Here is an 18,220-nt window from a genome sequence, read left to right as displayed (position 1 = left end):
CAGCCGGAGCCTAACCTCTGCTTGGAGAGTAGCGGACCCCCTGGGTAATGTGACGTAGGGTTAACTGGGAGGCGCGGTGTCAGAACATATCGTTGGGAGTTGCATCGTATTTTCAACTGAACGTAAAATGATCTAAAATGGGAGTCTCGTATTCGGGGAGGTACCACGAGCACGTTAAAGGGAAATGGCTAGCAACCCCTCACTATAAAAACTACCCTGCTACTGAAACAGGAAACTAACTCTGACATATGTGCCAGTAAGCACTACAAGGACTACAGCAGCAACAACCTTCAAGTAATCAGTAAAAAAGATATTAGGGTTAAGAAAGAGGGAAACGTTGAAGCTGGTGTGTTACGCCGAAGGGCAGTTATACCGGCTATATAGATACGTAGGAAGTTGGTTTGAAGTTAATAATTTGCGAAAATAAAACCACAGCCACAGCGCGTCGCCATTTTTGCCTCTTGTAAACTGAGCCTAAGATCATTATGATTCACTACGTAAAGCGGTGTGCTAATTTCATGAGTGTGCGATATCTCTTATGATTAAATTTTGTTAATAAACTTAGCGTTTACCTACATGTAACGTTACATTCTCTAAACTAGAGTTCGGCGACCTCATACCTCCATGAAAATTTAGAGCTTTCATAAATTTCATGCAATTGACTAACACATTTACATAATTTATGCATGGTGTTGTTTATCATTGACTAACGTACACATGTCACAATTATAAAATTCCCATTATTGATCATAAAGCGGTTTTGCAATTTTTACATAAATCATGCAAAAAAGTTCCTCATTACCATATTTGGTATCTGCTTATATTCTACTTATCATAATTAACATGTGTTACATTTATTGAAGTCCAGTTATTGAAAACAATGGAATTATACAATTTCCTCATTAATTATGCAAATTAAGCTCTCATTTGCGTAACATGTATATCATTATGAACATCTTTGCCTAAGGTACCCGCATGCCTAATATGATGCCAATCCGTCAATCCTTTCTACAGTTATCCTCATTGGAATGTCTTGACAAAAACGCCCCTGCAGTTCCCAATTTGAATGTTAGGGGGCTGAAACTTGCCCCACTTTGTCATGACACTGAAAGCTATCTACCACCCAAATGTCAAGACCATATCACGTCAGGGACAAGAGATACATAGAAAAAACTGCTATGATAGAATATTCTCATTAATTATGCAAATGTAATATAATTTTGCATAATTAGTATTTCATTTTGTACAACATTGTCTGAGGTACCTACATACCAAAAATTATGAAAATCCGCTGTTCCCTGCTTGAGTTATCGTCTTCAGAAGTTTTTAACAAAAATGCCCCTGCTATCCCAAAACTAAACGCTAGGGGGCATAAACTTATGTCACTCATTCCTGAGCGCAAGAGCTATCTAACACCCAAAAATTGGGACCATAGCTTGTTCAGAACACGAGATAGCAAAACCGGAAGTTGCGCTGCAGTACCAAGGGAAGCCGCTAGGGGGCCCAAAATCTAATCACTTCCAGCTTTCATCACACCCTACCAACACACCAAGTATGAAACCAATCCATCCAGCCGTTCTTGAGTTATCTTGTTGACAGACAGACAGACACACACACAAACGCAGGGTAAAATATAACCTCCATGACATTTCATGGAGGTAATTAGCATTTACCTACATGCACGTGCACGTGCTTTTTCTACATTGCCCATTCTACACTGTTATATCTGCGCTTACCAGAGTACGGGAAGAGTCTCATGGGCGCGGTGTGCGGTTTGATCTGGTTGGTGGCAAAGTGTCCGGTGGGCAGCGGGCCCTGGTCGCGCATCGTACCGACACGCTGCGGCGGGGCCTCCGTCTGCAGGATCCGGTTCACCCCAAAGATGCCCGAGACGTCTTCCGTAGAGAATGTCCGGTCCTCCAGGACCACGCAGCCGTGGGGTAGGGCCGCATGGCTCTGCGGGAAGAGGCACGCCAGCAGCCCGAGGACTACACTCCAACGGCCCGGCATGTTGTACGTACCTGTGAGGAGATGGGCAGAAACGGCTTTAATGGTTCTAGCTGTAGCAAAATATAGCAAGGAACCGGGAGTAGTACTCTAGCTGTAGGAAAGTGTATCATAGATAAAAGGGAACGCATTACATAAACGAATACGAAAAAAAATCCTCTACTCACTCTTTCTTTTCAAATGAAACATCTTGCGCACATGGACAGGTATGTTACCTGGGAAGTCCTGCAGGTGCGGTACCTGCCCTGTTACCTGTGCACACACCTGTGCCCGACACCGGACGAGATAACGCCGGATAGGTAAACCCTGGCCTTCACAGCGGGAACATTTGTGATCATTTGCCTGTCAGAGTTCAGGGACTTTACAATTCTTACATCACTAAAATTAAGGAGGAGATAAAAAATCCTTGCTAAAATGCTGAAATGTCCACAATTGCCAGCAAACGCACACTACCCCCCCCCCCCCAACAGCTCAAAAGAGTTACTCCAAATGTGCGTGCTCCCACTTTGCAATCCTCCACTATGAGAGAAAATTATATCTATATACCGGGATATCGCACGTTACTGTAAAGCTGTTAAGTTTTGAGCTGTTATATATTCTTAGCCAAGACAAAAATGTAGTCAGCAGACACTGTTTGCTGTTCCTCTGCATTGGGCAGCCTGAACAATATTCCTCACAATGGGAAAACTACCCCTGACAACGAGAAACAATTCTGCTATCAAAATCAAAGAATTCACATATAGAATTCGTCTTCCACTGCATTAAAAAAAGAAGTGAAACCCGACAAAACTGTAGCATAACATGGAATGTAGTTCTTAGTATCACTGTATTTTTTCTTATCATGTGTGTTGCTTATACTCGGGCTTGCAATTGCACTAAACATTATTACGATATAATAAGAAAAAAGCTATGTGTTACCTTCTTACCTGACTAGTACTGTCAAATGTATTGTTGTTTGTCTGGGGAGACATGTTGTACGATAACGTTGTACAACTCGTGCCTCATAGGGGAAGACTATCCTGCACGAAAGTAGCGCTTGTCTGGGTTGAAAAAAATATTGAAAGGCTACTGTTTTATGTGTGTTTACCATATAAGATACGTATACGCTTTGAAACGGAATATGAAATGGAAGATCACCTCCATCTCAAGAACATACTAGAGTTTTTTGTTATTGTTTTTTTCAATGGTGTGAATTCTTCGATAATTCCAGCCTTTGACGCTTTGTAACACCAGACCACAGCGAAATCAACATGGAAGCAACTTTGGACCCGGGGCAGCTATCTCTGTTTCCACCATATTCTGCCTCCCATCTCATCTCTCTATTCATGTAATTACAGACACACACCACCACAAACGCCATGGGGCCGTGTACCGTAGTGGCAGGGAGTTTGATCCAGATCCCAGCGGCCCTAGGTTCAAATTCTGTCATGTCATTGCTCTCGTGCCTTTCTGAAAGCATTTTACACGACTTTCCTCACTCAACTCTGGTGAAAATGAGTAACTACCTCGGTTAGAAACGTCCCTCGAATGGGACTGAAGAAGAGTGATGCATGTCATTCGAAACGTCGAGAAGTAAATATTCCATATTATCCAGTTGTAGAGATTGAATTGCCTTTAGATATTGTTTACCTGGATGTCTAACCTTAGTGAACGTAACCAGTCAGTAAGAACAAATTGAAAGAGAAACACAAGCCAAAAACAATAGCTTTCAGTCTGTGTAACAGACAAACAAGCAAACAAAGACGCCAAGTTTTCACTACCAATTGGTCTACATGTCGTGCGTGTGTCCAAATCCATGTCTTCATCAACATCTAACGTTATAGGAGAAGACGAGATTTCCACAAGCTGTTTGCTGTGACACATCTAACGAAGGTCTGTACAAACATACGACAAGGATTATCTCAACAATTCTTCCTGGATTTAATGAATAACTTACTGTAGATCAAGGTCTACCAAAGCAACGTTACAGACTAATAGCGGTTGTTTTTAGAGATGCAAGTTGATATTGTGTCACAATCTGTTCCTGGCCACTCGGTACATCCTGGTGCCATGGCTGGGCGGGCTCCAGACATACCCCTCCGGAACCTACGGGCAGACCGAAACAACACCCCCGGGGTCCACGGGGTCAGAGGGTCACAGGGCACCCAACCAAAGCTGACTAGGGGAGGCCGACAGGTAGAAGACGTCATCAACCAGCTGCACGCCAACCCCTTTTACAACTCCAGGGAATCTACCGGTCAGTACTGCATTCATGGTGAAACGTAAAGACGATGATAACCGTTCATGATTTAAAAGGACCTCCAAGACAATATTAGGTTTACAGAATAGACATACAATGGAAGTTTATTGCAAGTTCCTGCCCGAGGGCTAATTGCAAGTGACAAAAAATGGTAAACAGTATACATTTAGTAAGCGACTAACTCTGGTGATACATTCAAATAAACTAAACAAAGCAAAACTTAGCCATTGGGTTTGACTTCTTTTTCGGAGACAGTAGAAGACGAAGGACCCCACCTTTTCGACAATGTGTAAGTTTGTGATATTAAGAGGAAGGTAAACGTAAGGAGATAAGGGTGGAATTTGGTGGCCTCTCTTAAAGGCTCCTTTAAAGAACCCGCCACATGTGCGAACATCCACCCGAGCGGATCAAACCATTCCGGTGTCACAACGATCTCGCCCCCCCCCCCCCGAACATTGCTAGTACTTCTCGGAGCTCAAGAGCAGCTGGTTACTACATATCAGGTGCGCTATACGGCACCTGCAGGGAGTGACATAGTTGGTGTGTTACCTGGTACCTATATGGCACCTTATTACCGTAAAGCCCCGGTCACAAAGCGCGTACGATTCCTTGCGATTCCTTCCGATGCGCAGGATAATCGCAGTGCGACGTAAGTCGGAAGAAAATCGGAAGCAATGGTTTAAGTATATAAAGCCGTGGTCACAAAGCGCGTAGTGCATCGTACGATGAGGTCATAAGAGCGTGCCTGCGCCAATCGCAGTGGATCATAGTAAATCGGGGAGCGTCGTATGGCGAAAAATAGAGCTGAAATGGATTTTGAACATGTTCAAAATTTCGCTATCGTCGTAAGGTTTTATTTGCCCCCATAGCAGAGTTCATTACGGCAATTTTTGTCTAATGATGAGGTTATAGATTTATGATTTTTTAGGATGTTGTGATGGTTTCAGTTTTACCTGATATTGTCGATATTGACGAAAAGGGGAAATATATCAGTCGCAACTGCCACAGTCGCAACCAGAGAACAGCGCGTCACGCACAGGTGATGCAGACAATTGTTTGATCGCTTCATGCACGTGAGTTTATAATTAGATCAAATCTCAGCTCTCGTCGGTCTTGGGTCAGTTTACCATAATCGTAATAACCATGGGGACAACTCGAACATAAAGGCAGGCTCTATGAGTCGGAAATATATATGATATAATGCTTATGTTATGATATTTGTATGATGGCATCTTTTTGTTGATAGCATATCATGATACGATCTTCGAAAGAGCCTGACACGTAGAGCGGGCAAGCAGGCCGAGATAACCATACCAGTACTCACGCTTGATTTGAACTTTTGCTTGTAATACTCTTGTTGTCATGGTCTTTTTTAATTTATTTTTACAGTTAAAGATATTATAGGAAGGTATTTAACAGCTACGTCCACATGTTTGTTGGTTAAAGAAGCACAAAAGCGGTCAGACGGCTATACAGAAGAGACACAAGTGAAAAATCGTGCGACGCTGGAAAAATTTTGAACACCATCCGATGCGTTGCGATGGCTTGCGATGCTTACGATTTTCTTGCGATGTACTGCGCTCATCGTACGATATGCGGAATAGTCCATCGCAAGGAATCGTACGCGCTTTGTGACCGGGGCTTAAGATGTCATACCTCGAAAGTCGATACTATATTGCAAACAAGACATTTAAATGAAAAAGATCATTTTTGGCAGCTGAGGTGGTATAAGAAACAGTGCTATCGCGAACGTATAAATGAACACCGTCTATGGTACGTCAGCTATATGTTTTCAATTTGTCACAGTGTTTTCTTTCTTGTGCTGGGAACATTTCCAAAGCACTAAAAAAACATGTGGATAATAGTTTCCCATTATAAACACTATCTACGTGCAAGTTGATATACCTGTTGCTAAATGCTACACAAACACTGGTAAAGTACCAGTCTTAAGAAACATGGGTAAAAGCACCAGTTCCTAAATACCAGAAAAACAGTCATGTTGGAGGTGAAGATACCCCTTGGCCAGGTGCATATTCCAAAATGTGCGTTATTCTAATGATTACCTTATTTGCATAATTAATAAAGACATTACATAGTTCTTTTGTGGTCAATTCATAGTAGAGACTTCATTTTGGAGATATATAGGTTGCTTAAGGACAGGTGAATACAATGAAATATATTTTATGTCGAGACTCGGGTATACTAGTATGCAATAATGGGAATACAAGGGACCCAACCCTCCTTGTCTGAAATAAGTTCAACTATCTTATTCCCATGTAATTACGTTAATACTAATACTATGGATTGAGTTATGTATCAAACTCGTGTACTTGTATCATTCTGAAACTGCATTTTGTGATTTATACCAATCAACTTCTAAAATGTCATGTAAACCCTTTTGGGGGGGGGGGCGAAATCGCTAAAGGGGGGCGAGGTAGGGGGGCGAGATCACTAGCCGGGGAGGGCCAGATCGCTAATGATTTCGCCCCGGGGGGGGGGGGGGCGAGATCGTTAGTGATATCGCCCCCGGGGAGGGGGGCGAGATCGCTGTGACACCGGCCAAAAATAGGGGTAGGGATTGCCAGGGAATCTCCCGAGCAGCCCTCGTAACCCCTGCTTCGCCTATTGGGTCAGTTAGTCCTCACTCATAGTGAGCAATTGGGCTGGTCTCAATCATGATGTTTCTGACCTAGGGCGAAGAGTTGCTGTTGCAGTTCCAATCATGTAACCCGTAACCTTGAGTGGCCTTCAGGCCTTGTTACGTGGTGACCATTGAGTAAAACAAAACAAAACAAGCGTTCGTAGAACTCAACCTTCGTGAAATGGGGGAGGGTGTGGTGGTTGGAGGGTGTTTTTTATAGACATCTCAGGGGCTAGCCTTACAGAAAATGATACGTTCGATTGCCAAAAATTCTCGGAATTCTACACCTTTTTTTCGCGCCTATGTAGCTGCATCATCCCTTTGAAGTGGAATAGTTTGTGTTGACAGATTGTCATGGTATTTGGAATGCAGATAGCTTTTGTCATGGGCCGTGAGCGAGCGAGTGAGTGAGATAGCTTTGGAGATGCCTGACATAATCAATTTTTATCATGCAAATCAGGGGCTAATTTGCATAAATAATGAGGACAGTTTATATTAATAATAATAACTAGGTGTATTTTGCCAGCCAGTAGGTACCCAAATTATACGCCTACTTCATTTCATACTAGCAGATTCTCAAATATAAGACACATTAGTCAATTCCAAGTCACCATATGCATGAGGGTTTTAGGTGATATTTGTAATAAAGTCTGAATTTTGTTGAATAAAAGAATATCTAAGCCACAATAATTGATTTTTTAAAAATTGACTAAGAATATATTCATCTATTTGAATTCATTTGAATAGTTTAGAAACATTTTCAAAGTAACTGTACAAAATATTTTTTTAGAATAATTGTGAAACCTCTGTCTGATTCTTTCACACTTACAAATATTTGTAAACTTTGCCAAATGTTTAAATCAGTTAATTGCCCCCATAAAAGTAAGCTCTGTTGTTGCCTCTGTATATTTTTAGATTTCACTGCTGGGCACTTGTGGATCCTTTGTGGTGGGCCATTGTTGCATTGACACCCAACCATACTTTGCAAGGATGTGTGAATTGCTATCTTCCCAGCCCACTGACCCATTTACAAAATGTTACAAAAAATGTTAGAAAATGGTAACTAATGGTAGAATGCTGTTATCATTATTTAGAAACCATTAGAAGTATCTACTTCCACACCATGAATATTTCCAAAGTTTTACAGGACCGGGGAAATATTTATAAAATTGAAATAATGTTTAAAATGTTTCTGAAGTATCAAATGTCGATTCTAGACATATAATTACAAAACTTTAAAATCATTTCTAAACAATGACAACAAACATCCGCACGATGACTTGTAATGGACTCTAACTAACAAAGAGAGAAATATTAGCCTAGAGTTGTGTACTAGTATGTCCGATTGGTAAAAATTCCCGGAATTGACAGCAAGATTTCCGCGCGTAAGCAATCGAATCATCCCTTTAGATGGTAATAACAAGGGAAGGGTTGACGGATCAATATTGTCAATATTGACGACTTGATACATTGCATGGACGTTTCTACAAAGTGATGTTATAAATTATAGTTTTTCTTTGTACAGCCCCCTTTACAGATCATTATTGCCGACTTGTTGCTTGCAACAATGACGATGTAGCATTCTTTGTTTCACAATGCAGTCCACTACATTGTGCATCCTATATGTCTAATGTACAATCCCTATAAACAATCTCATCAATGACTACAAGTTACTGTGAAAAGCAAACCCTGCTTTGTTCAACAATGTATTGTACCGGTAGTAACTGTTACATGTACAACCTTTTTTAAAGCGTATAATATAGGCCACTGTAAACAGTATCATCATTGCCCTTATTCATTGCTCTTAATCTACAGATTATCAAATCTTATAGGACACATTTACACCCCATCATGTATAATGTACTGTCCCTATAGTACCATTGTCTTGTAATCGTCTGGTATATATAAGTCGTGCAGTCCTCTATTGCGCAACTATGACCTTTGGGGTCACTTCCTGTGGGGACGGGGCCCATGCACAACTGCAGAAACACGCTGAATGACGTAATTCCTAAATATAAACCACTATTGCGCAATCGCCACACTTATCACACTACACACTATTTTTCAAGTACAAACATCCCCTGCAAAACCGTCAGAAGCCACTAGACGAAAAAACGCCTGGTACGTTTCATCTCCTTCTCAAGAACTACCCACATACCAAAAATCAGATCAATCTGTCATGGTCTTACGCAGCTGTACTGTTCACAGACACGCTCTATATAAGGTTTCTACACATACCTATTGTATCATGCAAATTACCACCTAATTTGCATAAAAAGTATACAATTATGTACATCATTACGTAAGCTGTCAGCATACCTACAGTCATTAACATCCATCAACCCCTTCTTGCATTATTCCTTCTCAAACCCTAAAACAAGAATTACTTTCAACGCCCCTGCGAAACCCCTAGGTGGCCAAAACTTACACACCTTACTATGCTTTTACACAGCTACCTACCACTTACAAATCATCACCCAAACAAGTCCCAAACAAAAAATAGCAAAACCGGAAGTTCCGCTGCAGTACCATAACACGCCGCTAGAGCGCCCTGCCGTAACGCAATTCCTGCCATTCCTTTGTCATGTCTAATCCTACCCACATACTAAATATTAAAACCATCCATTTTCGCGTTCCCTAGTTATCAGGCTGACAAACGACCACCTGACATCAAAACAGCACTGACTACAAACCCTTCGTTTCACGAAGGGAACAAAAAAAACTACAGTCTAATATTTCTTTTACGTTGTAACAATGTTCTTCTATAACGGCTATTTGTAAGGAGTTATTTTGAAACACTAGAAAGGCCGACATTTGCTTAAGAGCAAATACAGCATATTTCAGCCATACCCCTTCCCACGCAACATTGGACTGTTCCAAATCACCCCTGCGCAAAAATGGAACATCCTCTTAACAGTACATTATCCCCCAAAGTGGACTGGTATTGTGAATTGACTCCAGGTAAAAACAGAGCTTGCTTCTATTTTTCAGAAAATGACAATAATCACACCTTCCATTCAGAAAATTTTCATCATGACTGAAAATTGTTGAATGACTTCATGTAATGTCATTAACAATTTTCAGTACGATAACTAGGTGTAAGTTTAAAAAAGTATAAGCTCCTTGTGATGTGGGTACATTTATTATTGCAATGAACTTTTTTTATTCAAGTAGGGCATACGATTTAATAATTATCAAGCAGGTGCAGGTACTGTAGGAGCGTTTGTTTTCTTCAAGCTGTAAAACTGTTAAACTGTTTTACTTTGTATGCAATCAACCATCGAGCCTATTCTTATTTTAGTTTAACAACTTCCTGCCAGACCCGGAAGATACGATTGAACCTTGTTCGAGGATTTATTTTCGTCTGTCTGGTCAGTCTGTTCATACCCTGGCGCTGAGAGTGTTTTATTGGGCTGAAACTCTGGCAGTTTAAAGTTACTTACAATTTAAATGTTCAAAGTTTATGCCAAACAACAACAGCACTAGGAAATGTGGCCACTATAGACAGGTGGTCACTATAGAGAAAATGCTGATCTATTGACTAGGAGCCATACTTTACACATGATTTCAGTACACTGATCATTAATCATATAAACATTGCACAGGTAAGCCAATTGTTTAGATGTACAATTAAGTTCAAATAATTCTGAAGAGAAATATTGATGAGAAAATAATCATTCTCGCCACTGTCTAACTTATAATTACGTATCAAAACTAAACGCAGATTTTCTAACTAACGCACCTTTCGCCGACTTCATCATAGGACCGCCGGCTATCAATCAAACACGGCTGTTGATTAGACTTAGAGTTTCAAACAGTCATGTGCTGTGTGCCAGTTGACAGCGAACTTCATGCTACGTGATGTTTTACATTGCTTGGACCTTCTTTCCTACAGCGGTGCTTCTACAAAATATTTAGACTGTAACACTGAGTTTTATAGAATAGAATTTGACGCAGAACAGCGTTTTTTGCTGGGTATTTTTTTTGAAACATGTCCGTGGGAATATCAGCGAGGCGGCGACGTAGGGATATCAGACCGTCAACAAAAGTCGCACGGCGGCTAACGGCGCAGCGAAGATACTATCGCTATAAATAAGCGCTTCAACTAAGGATGGCAACCCGTACAATATTTTTGTATACTGTTGAGCTAAGTTTGTTGTTTATGAGGTTTTAGTTGTCTTTGAAGCTTTGACCCGAAATATTTTAAAGTCAAACTGCTGAAGAGAAGTAAGTGACTGCTACGATTATCGTAGATATGGCCCTAAAAAAACTGATAAAAGAAGCCTTCTCAATAGCCTAAAATGCAAGAGCTTCCGGAGGGGCTTCGCCCACCTGGGTCCCCCCCACAGTGGCCCTGCCCCTGGACCCCGCCAGGGACATTCGGCGGCCCCCGGACCCCTGTCCGACGCTTTGAAAAAATCCTGGCGAGAAGTCTGTACGGCCTGAGTCTTCAAGTTAACGTATTGTGTGGTCCCGCTTATTAATATTAATTAGCCTTCGCTTTCCTCTTCGCTGATTGGCTGAACCATTAATTGAATTAACTCTTCCTGCCGGCTAGACGCAGGTGCAGATGTCGGCTCTGTGGGGTGAACGTCCGAAAGGTCACGGCATGGAGAACGAAAGAAAACCAATTTCCCCTAAAAAAAAGTGCTGTAATTAAGCCTTTTACAGTACTTTATGCCAAACATTTTACTTGGATCATTTTACCAACTATATTATGCCTATCTATACCAAATGTTACTCATACCAGGGTACAGGGGTGCAAAATATACCGTTATAAGACCGTCAACAACAGTCGCACGGAGCTAACAGCGCAGCGAAAATACCATCGCTAGCGTTTCAACTTCGGATAACAAGTTATAAGTACTGTTGAACTCAGTAACGTTAAAGTTTGTTTTTAGTTGCCTTTGACGGTTTGACCTGAAACAGTGTTACGCTAAACTCCTGAAGAGAAGTTAAGTGACTGCTGCGATTATCATAGATATGCCCCTAAGAACTGATACAATATAAAGCCTTCTGAATAGTCTAAAATGCGAGAGCCTTAGGCGGGCTTTGCTCCCCCTGGCGGGAACACTGCTATATACGGGATCATGAGGCCCCGCTTATGAATATTAATTAGCCTTTGGCCTCCTCTTCGCTGATTGGCTAGGTCTTTGATTCAATTAACTCTCCGGCTGACGCGCACAGGTGTGGCTCTGTGCGGGGTCACGGAAGGTCACGTCAGGAGGCCAAAAGAAAACAAATTTCCCCTCAGAAAAGTGCCAAAATTAATCATTTTAAAGTTGTTTATGTCAAAAATTTTACTTGAATCTTGTTACCAAGTATCTAATGCCTATCTATACCAAATTTCAGGTCATTTAATTGTAATACCAGGGTACAGGAGCCAAAAGTGTCCTTTTTTGGTCAAAAATTGGCCAAAAATCGCAAAAATAAGCATTTTGTTGCATTGTACACCAAAAGTGTTATTGAATTTATATGAAGGGATTATCAAGGCACATCTGTGTCAAATTTCAGCTCATTCGGTTGCAATACCAAGGTACAGGAGCCAAAAGTGTCCTTTTTTGGTCAAAAATTGGTCAAAAAATCGCAAAAATAAGCATTTTGTTGTACTGTACACCAAAAGTTTTCTTAAATTTATATGGGGGCATTATCAAGGCACATCTCTGTCAAATTTCAGCTCATTTGGTTGTAATACCAGGGTACAGGGGCCAAAAGTGTCCTTTTTTGGTCAAAAATTGGTCAAAAAATCGCAAAAATAAGCATTTTGTTGTACTGTACACCAAAACTGATATTGAATCTATATGGGGGACTTATCAAGGCACATCTGTGCCAAATTTCAGCTCATTCGGTTATAATACCAGGGTACAGGGGGCCCAAATATACAGTTTTGGTCTTAAGATGACCAAAAAACCTTAATAAAATCATTTAAGAGACAGATATGGAAAAAATGAAAAAAACGCCCGAGGGTATTGGCCCACTCTACCCTTGTGCCAAATTTCAAGTCATTCGGTTGAGGAACAACGGAGATACCGTGTTCTGAAGATTTGACAGGAGAAAGAAACATTACGAATACAATATATTTCACCATACCTATGGTATGGCTGAAATATAAAAAGAGCGTCAGCTTGTAACGGGTGTGTAGCAGGGTCCATCTGTACAAGGCGCAACCAATCACCCTGATAGATATGTCTAAATCTAATGGATCTACCTAACTCTGTTCTTGATGCTAAATTACTACAGTTTCTGAAAACCCTAAGTATATTTTTACTGAAGCGATTATGCGAGATTTCGATTGGGGAACTGTCATTGATGGATTCAGTGCCCCAAATTTCGCATCCATATAAAAGGATTGGTTTAACGTTAATGCAGGAATGAAATATTTTAGCAGTCATTTTGGTGAGACCTGTGAACGGTTCTAGAGTGTACATAGCTTTGCGTGCTTTGCGTGAAAGCTGTTTTTTGACCAGGGAAAAACTGCCTGATGAAGTAAACTCTAGGCCCAAGTAACAGTAGCAATGAACGATGTCCACTATTGCTTCTCCGAAAAATAATTTTTGTTTTGGGAAGGACCGGCCGGATTTTTTTGTTTTAGGTTAACATCAAGTTTCCACTTGACACAAAAGTTTCGTAATCTATTTAGGGCATTTTGCAGTCCTGTATCGGATCCAGAGGAGATAACAACATCATCGGCGTATAACAGGCATGATACTAAAAGGTTGTGTAAAGAAGGTGGAGAGCATTCAGCATCATCAAGCGCTGAAGCACATGTACAATGTCGTTCAGAAATAAATCAGAGTAGGGCTGAAATTGCAGCCCTGTCTGACTTCCAAACAATGGCGTTAGACCAGTTGAGGTTTTAACATGTTTGGGGGGTTGCGTACATACATTGAATTAGCTTATAGAAATTACCCCCTACTCCCGAAGATAACAAAATTCTGTGTTGAAACAGACCGTGATAATGGCCCCGGAGACCGCGGTCCAAACGGCCACCAGGGTAGTAGCGAGAGACAGGGGGCGCGCGGCTCTAACGAGTCTTCAGGTCAGTACTGAGTATACATGTGTTTTTTTATTTATTTATTTCTATTGAAAGGGAAAATGTTTGTAATGATACAAATAAAGGGACGAGGACGAAGTGACGACGGACTCAGGTTGCACCCAACTTATTTTAGCGCCGCCACTTAATCAAGAATTGAAAATAATACACAGAACTATAATAAAAATAATTATTTATATACAGTGAGCGTGAGTCAACCCCCCTGGCGGAAGGAAAATAAAACAGAGAATGATACCTGAACTAAAAACGGTTTGTTGATATAATGTAAACAAGTGTGGCCGTTATAATTTTACAATTGACGTTAAAAGAATAGAAAACACTATCACATAAAATCAACATTTATTTGGCATGCAGAGAAGCATTGAATCTTCAACAGTGGATTGTGACACAAAATATTCGTTAAGAAATGTGCTACCTTCTTTAAAGGACAGCATCAGAAAATTTTCAATTCTTTATTTTCCAGTAGTTTACTCATTAAAACGTTGATATACGTCAATTTTTACATTGATCCGCCTAATATGACCCTGTAGACACGTTTGAACTTCGCGCTCTCCTCCTCTCCCCGCCGCGCTGGCCGATGACGTAATGGCCTCGTTCTGATCGCCTGACGTCACGGATCAGAAACTTCTAGCCAGCCATTTTGCTCGGTGAACCTCTCAGCGGTGAATAATCACCCCGCCATTCTGGAGTTCAGTTTGTTGTTGTTGAAAATTACTTTCGTGGACCTGTAAGTCGCATTGTGAGCTGTCTACGAAGCCATAGTCCCCGGGAGACTGAACATGAATAAGCTTGCCTGCGAGTAAACCGCGCGGCGACGGAACGAAATCAAAACAATGGTGGTGGGGAGGTTCACGCACCGTGCCTTTCTGGACTTTTACAAGAGCGAGTTCGGGTCAGTTCTTACCTTCTCCTTTCCGGACAGCACAGCGATAATCACACGTAAGCTTCCACGAATTTTGGTTGAATTCACAATTGTCCAACTGGCAGGCACATCCCTCTGACAACATACCGAACGAGGCCATTACGTCATCGGCCAGCAATTAGGGACGATACGGTTTTGACCTCGCTGTTTTCAAATGCGTGGTCATCGGAGCCTTTTCCGGAATATTATGAACACTTGAGTCTCTCGGTTATGCATTCCTGTGGTTATTACTGATGTTGCATTTACTGTATCTCCGTAGATTCCCTGTTTTTGAAAAAACGAATTAAGGTAACTGAACGAATAAAGGTTAACTAGCGTTACATTTTGGCTTGTAAAATACAATAATACGTTTGACAAGTTTATTGCAAATTCTTGCCCGAGGGCTAATTGCAAGTGACAAAAAAACAGACAAATAATGGTAAACAGTAAGTTATTGGGTTCATTCATATAAGACTTCATCTCCGAGCAGATGTTGAGTGGAATAAGGTCGAAACGGTCGAACTCCAGTGAAAATAGGATACATTGTTTCCAAACTATCACTGTATGTTACAGACGACCCAGACGGAGAAAATGGCTGGCGGAGTCGAGTACGTGATTTTCTGTCACGCTCCCGGCTGGTCAACATTGTCCAGGGGACCGTCGTCATGGCAACGTTGTTAACATCTCTAGCACTCATCCTGGTGCAAATCATCACTCCAAATCCGGATTTTGATGTGGTAAATTTCTTTTTGCTTCCCCCTTTCTTCTGACATTAGGGTGTGTAGCTTTTAAATGAAAAGAAAATGCCTTGGCGTACCGTCATCAGCAAAGTTTTTATGTAGCAAATGCCAAGCAAGAGATAAAGCCAATTCATCCAGAAATTAAAACTTGTTGGCCAAAACGTCTATTCCGTTTACTTTTGACACAGCTCGTTAGCCGATCAGCACTGGTCGGCCGTCTTCAGAAACAAGTGTTCATCCTCGGGAATCGTCTTGAAAACCGCGAAGCTGCCGTCAGGCGTCTGGAGGACGCCATCTCCACCCTTAAGGAACAAGCTGAGAGCCAATCAGGATTCGTCGATCCTCAAGAAAACAAAGTATCTGTCTCCGAGAAGCGACTTGACAACAGCTCAGTACTGGTCAACAACAGGTCAGCGCTGGTCAACAACAGGTCAGCGCTGGTTAACAACAGCTCAGTACTAGTCAACCATCTGGTGGACCGTCAAATCCTCACCCAGAACCACGCTGCACTGGCCGACCAGTTCAAGAACGCGACAGGAGAGGGACCTACTACTCGTAGGTACCATCCAGACGTAGTCCACCTATTGGAGAACCGGGTATCGAGCCTTGAGGAACGGTTTGCAAACCACTCGGCAGTTCCCAAACCTTTTTGGGACCGAGTATTGACCCTTGAGGAACGCTCTGACAACCATGCAGCCCTGATGGGAACTTTGAAGAAGAAGATAATGGTCCATGATGATCGCGATAAGAGCTGCTCAACACTGGTCAACCTTCTTGAGAACCGCGTGTCGACCTTTGAGGAACGTCTAGAGAACAACTCAGCGCTGGGCAGCCATTTGAAGAACGAGCTCTCAACCCTTGAGGAACGCCTTAAGAATCGTACAGCACTGGTCGGCCGTTTGAAGGAACAGCTATCGAGCCCAAACCAAGCTGCGCTGTTAAGCCGCCTGGAACAACAAGTGTTGACCCTGGAGGGACACAGCAAGACCCGCTCAGCGCTGACCAGACTTCTGGGGGTCCAAGTATCGACCCTTGAAGAACGTCTCGAAAGCCGATTGGCACTGGACAGTCGTCTGGAGAACCAAGTATCGATCCTTGAGCAACGCCTGGAAAACCGCGAAGAACTGTCCAGCCAGTCAGCCCTTGGTCTTGACCCGGACAAGAAGCAAACAGCCCATGACGATGTGCAATCAACAAAATTCCAACAGTCGAACCTGATGATGAAGGCTGACTCGTGCAGCAAAGAAGGTTCGAAAAATAATTGTAATATGTACAGGCATATAGATACAAAATGTCGTAATACAGTACACATGGTTTCTAAGACTTATTTAAAACTGGGTTCTAAAACTAGTCTAATACATTTGTTCTGCTTCTTCTCGTTTCTTAGTAATGTTAAAAATGTAGCTTGAGATGTTTTATATAATGTAGTTTGATCAAAACGCATAAGAAAAATGAATTTTTCAACACTAGACAAAGATTCAAAGTGAGGGAACTTTCCTATGAATGTTCGCGGTGGATTAATGTTCGCGGTTTCCGCGGTGACCACTTCACCGCGAACTTAAAACTACCGCGAATATTTTTCTATTATGGTATTAGACTGCAGTCTATGGTGTTACTGCGAAATTAAAACCACCGCGAAAAGTCCTTTTCCCCGCTACCGCGAAATCAAATCCCCGCGAAATTAAAGGCATTCTTATAATAATAGTTTATTTCAAAGTCTTGCCCGAGGGCTGGTAACAGGAAAGGGTACAGACAGACATTGTATACCAATGCGGAACGTGTCTACTCTAATACAGAGCTCTAACTTATGAGTTATTAGGTTCGACATCTTTTTCGGAGACAGTGGAAAAGAAGGTCAAGGTCGAAAATGGTTCACCTGGCATTTTTCTACAGTACTGCAGTAGGCTGTGTATGTACGTGTGTTTGTCTGTCTGTGGACAACATCGAGGAGCTGTGGATTGATCTTTGTTATATTTGGAGGCGTGTAGCAATTGTCAATGGGAAGTTCACTGTATTAAAAAAGTACTGTTTACTGTTTGAGTATACTGTAACGATTTTGTGGCGCAAATTGAACATTTCCATACGATGTTGCCTTTTTCAGGGCAGGTTTTCCACCTGCAGTCTCCAAAGGGCAAGTATCAGTATAGCTTTGATGAAGCTCGCCAGGCATGTGCCGAACATGGCGCCGTCCTGGCATCCCTAGACCAGCTGTACGTCCACAGACCGGATGGGTATTGGCTCTGTAAGTGTGGATGGATGTCTGACGCCAGAGCTGGCTTAGTCATGTACAACGCCAGGTTAGTAAAATAGTACAAAGTGTGTGTGTGTGTGTTTGTGTGTGTGTTTGTGTGTGTGTGTGTGTGTTTATGTGTGTGTGTTTGTGTGTGTGTGTGTTTTGTGTGTGTTTGTGCGTGTTTACATGTGTATGTTTGTGTGTGTGTGTTTCAGTGTGTGTGTTTGTGCGTGTTTACATGTGTGTGTTTGTGTGTGTGTATGTGAGTTTGTGTGTTAATGTGTGTGTGTGTTTGTGTGTGTTTTGTGTGTGTGTTTGTGCGTGTGTTTGTGTGTCCGTGTGTGTGTGTGTGTCTGTGTGTGTGCCTGTGTGTGTGTTTGCGCGTGTATGTGTGTGTGTGAGCGG

General features: G+C 41.9%; 2 protein-coding genes across 2 annotated transcripts in view; one reads left to right on the top strand and one right to left on the bottom strand.

Moving 5' to 3' along the window:
• Positions 1 to 1,698: 1,698 nt before the first annotated feature.
• On the bottom strand, positions 1,699 to 2,362 carry LOC118410611. The gene is made up of 2 exons (XM_035812389.1): positions 2,175 to 2,362; positions 1,699 to 2,021 (listed from the first exon to the last, which is right to left on the bottom strand). The coding sequence occupies exons 1-2, from the start codon at positions 2,194 to 2,196 to the stop codon at positions 1,699 to 1,701; spliced, it is 345 nt and encodes a 114-aa protein (XP_035668282.1). The 5' UTR covers positions 2,197 to 2,362.
• Positions 2,363 to 15,345: 12,983 nt separating this feature from the next.
• LOC118404091 (kinesin-like protein 2) overlaps positions 15,346 to 18,220 on the top strand; it is an 8,549-nt gene continuing 5,674 nt past the window's right edge. The window contains exons 1-3 of the mRNA XM_035803053.1: positions 15,346 to 15,579; positions 15,771 to 16,830; positions 17,684 to 17,879. Coding sequence (XP_035658946.1) covers positions 15,508 to 15,579; positions 15,771 to 16,830; positions 17,684 to 17,879 — 1,328 coding nt within the window. The 5' untranslated portion in view covers positions 15,346 to 15,507. The remainder of the gene's footprint in view (positions 15,580 to 15,770; positions 16,831 to 17,683; positions 17,880 to 18,220) is intronic.

Source organism: Branchiostoma floridae, chromosome 2, assembly GCF_000003815.2.
Source record: "Branchiostoma floridae strain S238N-H82 chromosome 2, Bfl_VNyyK, whole genome shotgun sequence".
NCBI lineage: Eukaryota > Metazoa > Chordata > Leptocardii > Amphioxiformes > Branchiostomatidae > Branchiostoma > Branchiostoma floridae.
Note: the sequence above shows the minus strand (reverse complement) of the source record. Positions and strands in the feature narration are given on the sequence as shown.

Bases quoted from the DNA above. Each gene is read 5' to 3' on its own strand.
- LOC118410611 (XM_035812389.1), bottom strand. From the start codon at position 2,196: ATGTTTCATTTGAAAAGAAAGA. The intron at 2,022-2,174 runs GTGAGTAGAGGA...ATCTCCTCACAG, and splicing joins GTTTCATTTGAAAAGAAAGA to GTACGTACAACATGCCGGGC.